The sequence below is a fragment of the Diplotaxodon limnothrissa genome, linkage group LG12, assembly GCF_057381915.1.
Source record: "Diplotaxodon limnothrissa isolate DT_005_m linkage group LG12, D_limnothrissa_male_GT1.1, whole genome shotgun sequence".
In the NCBI taxonomy this organism is placed as follows: Eukaryota; Metazoa; Chordata; class Actinopteri; order Cichliformes; family Cichlidae; genus Diplotaxodon; species Diplotaxodon limnothrissa.
This window is the reverse complement of record NC_140607.1, coordinates 27898138-27903331: the sequence shown is the minus strand read 5'-3', so window position 1 is coordinate 27903331 and position 5194 is coordinate 27898138. Positions and strand designations below refer to the sequence as shown.

At 43.0% G+C, this 5194-nt stretch overlaps 1 protein-coding gene across 4 annotated transcripts; it reads right to left on the bottom strand.

Annotated features, from left to right (window-relative positions):
• Window positions 1-245: 245 nt before the first annotated feature.
• LOC146621477 (homeobox protein orthopedia B-like) lies at window positions 246-3829 on the bottom strand. Of its 4 annotated transcripts, none has more exons than XM_085368479.1 (3): window positions 3754-3829; window positions 3070-3464; window positions 246-749 (listed from the first exon to the last, which is right to left on the bottom strand). In XM_085368479.1, the coding sequence occupies exons 1-3, from the start codon at window positions 3827-3829 to the stop codon at window positions 246-248; spliced, it is 975 nt and encodes a 324-aa protein (XP_085224605.1). The 4 variants fall into 4 exon arrangements, with proteins under 4 accessions (XP_085224605.1, XP_085224603.1, XP_085224604.1 ...); XM_085368477.1 differs by having other exon boundaries at window positions 3070-3550; window positions 3756-3829; XM_085368478.1 differs by having other exon boundaries at window positions 3070-3505; window positions 3786-3829.
• Between the last annotated feature and the right edge of the window lie 1365 nt (window positions 3830-5194).

Here is a 5194-nt window from a genome sequence, read left to right as displayed (position 1 = left end):
TAAATGACCCCATTTTTTTTCTTCCGTTTGTCAATAAATGTTGTCCTTTTGTTATTATCATTATTTGGTCTTTATGAGGTGGCATTTACCTCTTTTTTTCTCTCCTCACATTTAAGGCCTGATTACTTCATTCGTTCTCTCATTTTGATCTAAATATCTGGATTAAAAACAGGAAAAAAGAAGGAGCCAGGCGGGGCTGGGAGAGGGGTGTTTGATGGAATAGGGTGCGGTGTGGTCAAAAGTCACTAAGTGAAACTCATGGACACTGTGTGCTCCAGCGCTTTGCGCCTCAGAGACGCGATGCTCGTTCCTCTCCACATGTCACTGTCCGGGGAGCTACACAGCTGTGGGGAGCCCGATACGTTCGTAGGGCCGGAGAGGGAGGCCGACATTCCTGGAAAAGGCGTCTGGTAGAGGTGGGACTGCAGACCGGAGCCGTTGGAGGACAGGCCGTTAGAGAGACCCATGGAGTTTGGTGGCGGGCCTGGACCAAGGCTGCACTGTGACAGTGACTGCGCCATGCCTGGCTGGCGACCCAGAGCGGGGGGGAGCTGCAGCTGGGAGACCCCCGGCATCCCCGTAGCCCAGCGAGAGTCGTTGGCGTGGAAGGAGCACAGGCTGTTCTCCATGGCGGCAGCGGCAGAAAACTGTGGCAGGCCCGGTGTTGGGAGCAGGGTACCCGGTGCACGGAAAACATTAGTGGTCTTCTTCCTTTTCTTCCACTTAGCGCGTCTATTCTGGAACCAAACCTGAAATCAGAGACACAAATCGACATTTAGAGGTACTGAGAAACATACGTGATATATTTCTTGGGCACTGTGTGTTTATTTTAACCAGGAAAGATGCCACGTTCTCATCCATATGAAGCCATATTGCAATGGACACAATAATAGCATTCTTCACCATAATAATCTCATTTTGAGGTGGAACTAACTAAATTTAATCGAATTATTATTAGACCTCTTCTCTTGGCCCAGGACTTTTCTAAGGCCAACCACTTTGAATAATTGTTGGCCAACAGTCAGAGAAAATTTTAATAGTGTACTTATAACCCCAAACCTCAAAATAAGCTTTTGGGAGTGCCGAAAGTTTCGAATCTCTAAAGATGAAGCGAAGTATTTCGAAAGAAATTGTAAAAAAAAAAAAAAAAAAAAGGTTCCAGTAAATAAAACAAAAGTAAGAGAACGTTTATATTCTGTAGGAGACAGAAATAGCTGTGGTGTAAAAATGTGTGCGTCAGAGGGTTTGTTACTCAAGTTCTGCAGCAAGGAGTCGAGCAATTTATCTTTCTAACATCTTATTTACAAGCAGATTAACTGAAAATTGCCCTAAATATTGCGCGGGCTTAAATACAAATGGCCCGCATCGCTGTACAGCATCTATGCGAAAATAAAAAATGCCCGTCTGTTGGCTATGCGCGAGAAAACCCACAAACACACCGAGCCATACAGCTGAAAACGCACGCGCGACACCGCTGGGCTTTATAAAGATTTCATCTTCGGGTGTGATTAATGCGCGCACGAGGCCGTGAGTCGATGCCTCCATATTAAAAGTGAAATCTCGCTCTCATTCCGCTCAGCCAGCCGTGAAACGTCGCCCAAACCCATTACACTCGGGGGGAAAGAAAATGCAATTTCTCATTCCATTAAAAAAGTACAATATATTCTTGAGTCCTATTAAGACGTCGCTGATAGAGCATTTTAAAGGAGAGAGGCTGTGTGGAGGCACGCGCTCGGGCCAACACGCCCACTCAAGGCTGCACCTGCACGGCCTGCACTAATGTTTACCAACACCGACTATGAGCCGGCATGCACTGAGCGGTTAGGATCCTGCACTGGTTGGAATAAAGAATGGATTATTACGGTGACTAATGATTATACTGGTTTTATTGCTTTCAGTGGGATAATTTGCATGAATTTCACATCACGGTTTAATAACCCGTTCACTGTTATAAATAAGACTGAAATTGGTTGGTAATGTGTTTTGTTTATTAGAGCCTAGCATGTTCCTTCTCTCTTTAGTTTTCTCAAAACTGTCAAATAATCACGTGCGATTAATAAGAGAGATTTTTTTTTTTTTTTTACAAATGTGTAATCATATTTTGTTACGGAAATTCTCATAAATGTAGTCCGAGAAAAATATCTGGAAGGCTATCTTCTAGTACTTGAAGATTTATTTTATTAGATGGTTAAATAAATGAAAAAAAAATCAGAGATAATGATCAAAGCCGTAATGCTCCCCGTGTAATTGTTGGAAGTACAAAATTGCAAAATAAAACAAAGAAACGAAAAAAAGAAGAAGAAAAAAAGTCTCCATGAGTGGCGATACACGGATTTTTTCTGGAATTTGTAAAAGCCAGATGACCATCGAATTCCTCATCCTCAAATGAGAAATGTTTCAGTACCTTGGACAGAGCCCTTTGTGGACCGGATGCTCTCACAATTAAATATTAGTCAGATATCAGGTTAAAGTTGAATATATTATGGGATACTTGCGTCATGCAACTCAATTTAAGCAGAAACTATTTTCTTAAACAGTTATTACTGGAAAATCTGGACACGGCGAGGCTATGCTATCGTTTTTATGCACAGTGATACTGGGGAGAGATATTTCACACGCGGTACCTGAAAAAGCAAAATGTACTCCTTTACTTGAAGTATATTGTATAGACTCTCATTTAAGTCTTGGCTTATTGTAACTTAGACTGAGCAAGTGGCGCCATTTCGATGGTTAGCTTTGAAATTCCAAGTAGTTCATCCAAACTTGAAACGTCCACAAAATATGTTGGTATTGGGTGAAAATTAACTACAAATTAATTAGGGTAAAATGACAAATGATTAAAAATAAAAATGTCTTTTAATAACACAGAGGCACGTGGTTTCCTCTTGTGACACAACCGATTCTGTTCACTATCTTCCAGGCGGATTGAAATGGTAATTATTATGATGATGATTTTATTTAATTTTTTTGTATTTATGTATTTATTTTGGATATTTACAAATCGTAAAAAAACTGTTTCCAAAGCCCCACCCTGAATTGTTATGCGAGTCTCTGCATTATTGTATTTACCTGAACTCTGGACTCGGTGAGGCCGATCCTTAGCGCCAGTTCCTCCCTCATGAAGATATCAGGGTAGTGGGTTTTGGCGAAGCTTCGCTCCAGCTCATTGAGCTGCGCCGGTGTGAAACGCGTCCTGTGCCGCTTCTGCTTCTGCTGGCTTGTGGTCTGGCCGGAGTTCTGCTGCGGCTGTTGCTGCTGCTTCTCCTGCTCCTTCCCGTTCACCGGCATGCCCGCAGAGTTGGATCCTACAGTGGCGATGTCTTCACCCGGCAGGAGAGTGGTTCCTTCAACAGAGTCTGAACCAGGAGGCATGTCTCCCGGATGCCCCTGGTCTGGAACTCCACCTCCCAGCCGGCATTTGAGAGCTTCTCGGTGTCCGAGTAAGTCTGCAGCATCCTTCATCCCTGAGAGGATGAGTAGGAGGGGATTTGAGTAAATATGCCGAGTACCGCAGCGTCTTATAAACAAAGTTATATGAAATGCTTTGAGTCTTTAAAATATAACAGGCAGCACAGGTGGCATTAAAAACACAATATACTAAATTTACGTTGGTATTTTATGGTATAATTTTTCTGTGCTGATAAATTACTTATAAATTGCTTCGACCAACGATAAACCACTTAGTTATTAACACAATTAACCACACAGTCTATTTATCACTTCACAACGTTAGACAAAAAGTTGAAATCTTACACTGGAGTTTAGGGCCGGAGTTTAGTGATGATAACTCACCGAGCCGAGCATCCAGGAGGTCGGCATGAGAGAGCATCGCGTACCGCTCCAGGGCGAAATGCGCTCCAAAAAAAATCCTACAACTTTGGGTCAATTTAAAAAGTATATATGGTCTAAATGAACGAAAATTCGGTTTGTGGTTAAAAAGGAGGTCCCTTGCATTATAATGTCCTTTAGAGCGATGGGGAGGCGCTTATTAGTTGAAAGAACCCGTGAGCTTCCTCAAATAAGAGCCAATCAGAGCAGGAGCTTGGAAATGTCAGCGACGTGACTCCCCCTTCTTTTTTTAACACAGGCGCGCACGTAAGCGCGCACGCGCAGACCCGAACGCGCACGAAATACTACAATTCAATCCTCTGCCATTCCGTCCTCTGATTTATTAGCTTTTCATGCTCAAATTATCCCACGTTAAACATCTTAATGTGTTTGTTTAATCTCATATAGTCCGTGCCCTGACAGGACTTCCGTTAGTACATAGAAACACATGTAAAATACGGGAGGAGAGCGCATGCAGAGGCTTGTTTTACTTCGTTAAAGGAGCTGACACTTATTTGAAAGGGAAACTGTATTGTCACTCTAATTGAACACATCAAAATCTTAATTTTTAAATCCCTTGACTGTATAATTCAGACTGTTCACACAGTAAAGCCAGGATTCGTTTAGCAAATGAAGGGACAGAAATCTACGGTTACAATTTTAAAGCTGGTTGCTGTTTATTTATTAAGGGGAGCAAATTGAGTCTCTTTTGTACTTATCAGTTTGGACATTGGTCATAAAAAACACAAAGGCAATAAGAACAAGAAACGTTATCACACCAGACCTCCTTCTAACCCCTCAGAGCCCCTATTCCCTCCCGTCCTTGGCTCACAAACAAAACAAATATAGCTCCCATTCCCTCATGGCAGGTGATTTGTGGAGACAAATCGTGGAAATAAATAAATAAACGAGTACAGATGGATTTAAACACCGTCGGTGATCGGCCGCTTTAACTCCCATCGACTTTTCATCAACACTGGCCCAATTAAAGGTATTTAGGCCTGCTTGGTTCAAACAAAATCAGACGTGGTGGACCCTAAACGATTGTGCCCCTTTAGCAGAAGTCCATAAGTAGGTCTATTATACAATTAACAGGACAGCGCATTGATTTGCGCTCCACTCTTACTTCTCCAGACAGTGCTGGTTAGAGAAGGCTTTTGGCAGATGTCAGGGTGAGCCTGGTGAATAGACCACCGCCTGGGACTAAATAGGTTTCTTTTCAGCCACACAAAGGAGGCGTCCGAGCGAGGACTCCTCTCTCTCTCCCCTCCTGCACCACATGGAGGCAGCTCATCTTTTATGCTCCTCAACAGCAATCTGCCGGGACGCGGGGAAGTAGCCTATATGTGGCACAGCGTGAAAACTT

What these genes read in the sequence shown, in the direction of transcription:
- LOC146621477 (XM_085368477.1), bottom strand. Translation starts at nt 3,829, where the DNA reads ATGCTCTCTCATGCCGACCTCCTGGATGCTCGGCTCGGTGAGTTATCA. An exon ending in AACTCCGGCCCTAAACTCCA is followed by an intron (nt 3,551 to 3,755) that starts GTGTAAGATTTC and finishes TATATTTTAAAG; the next exon opens with ACTCAAAGCATTTCATATAA. An exon ending in TCACCGAGTCCAGAGTTCAG is followed by an intron (nt 750 to 3,069) that starts GTAAATACAATA and finishes CTCTGATTTCAG; the next exon opens with GTTTGGTTCCAGAATAGACG.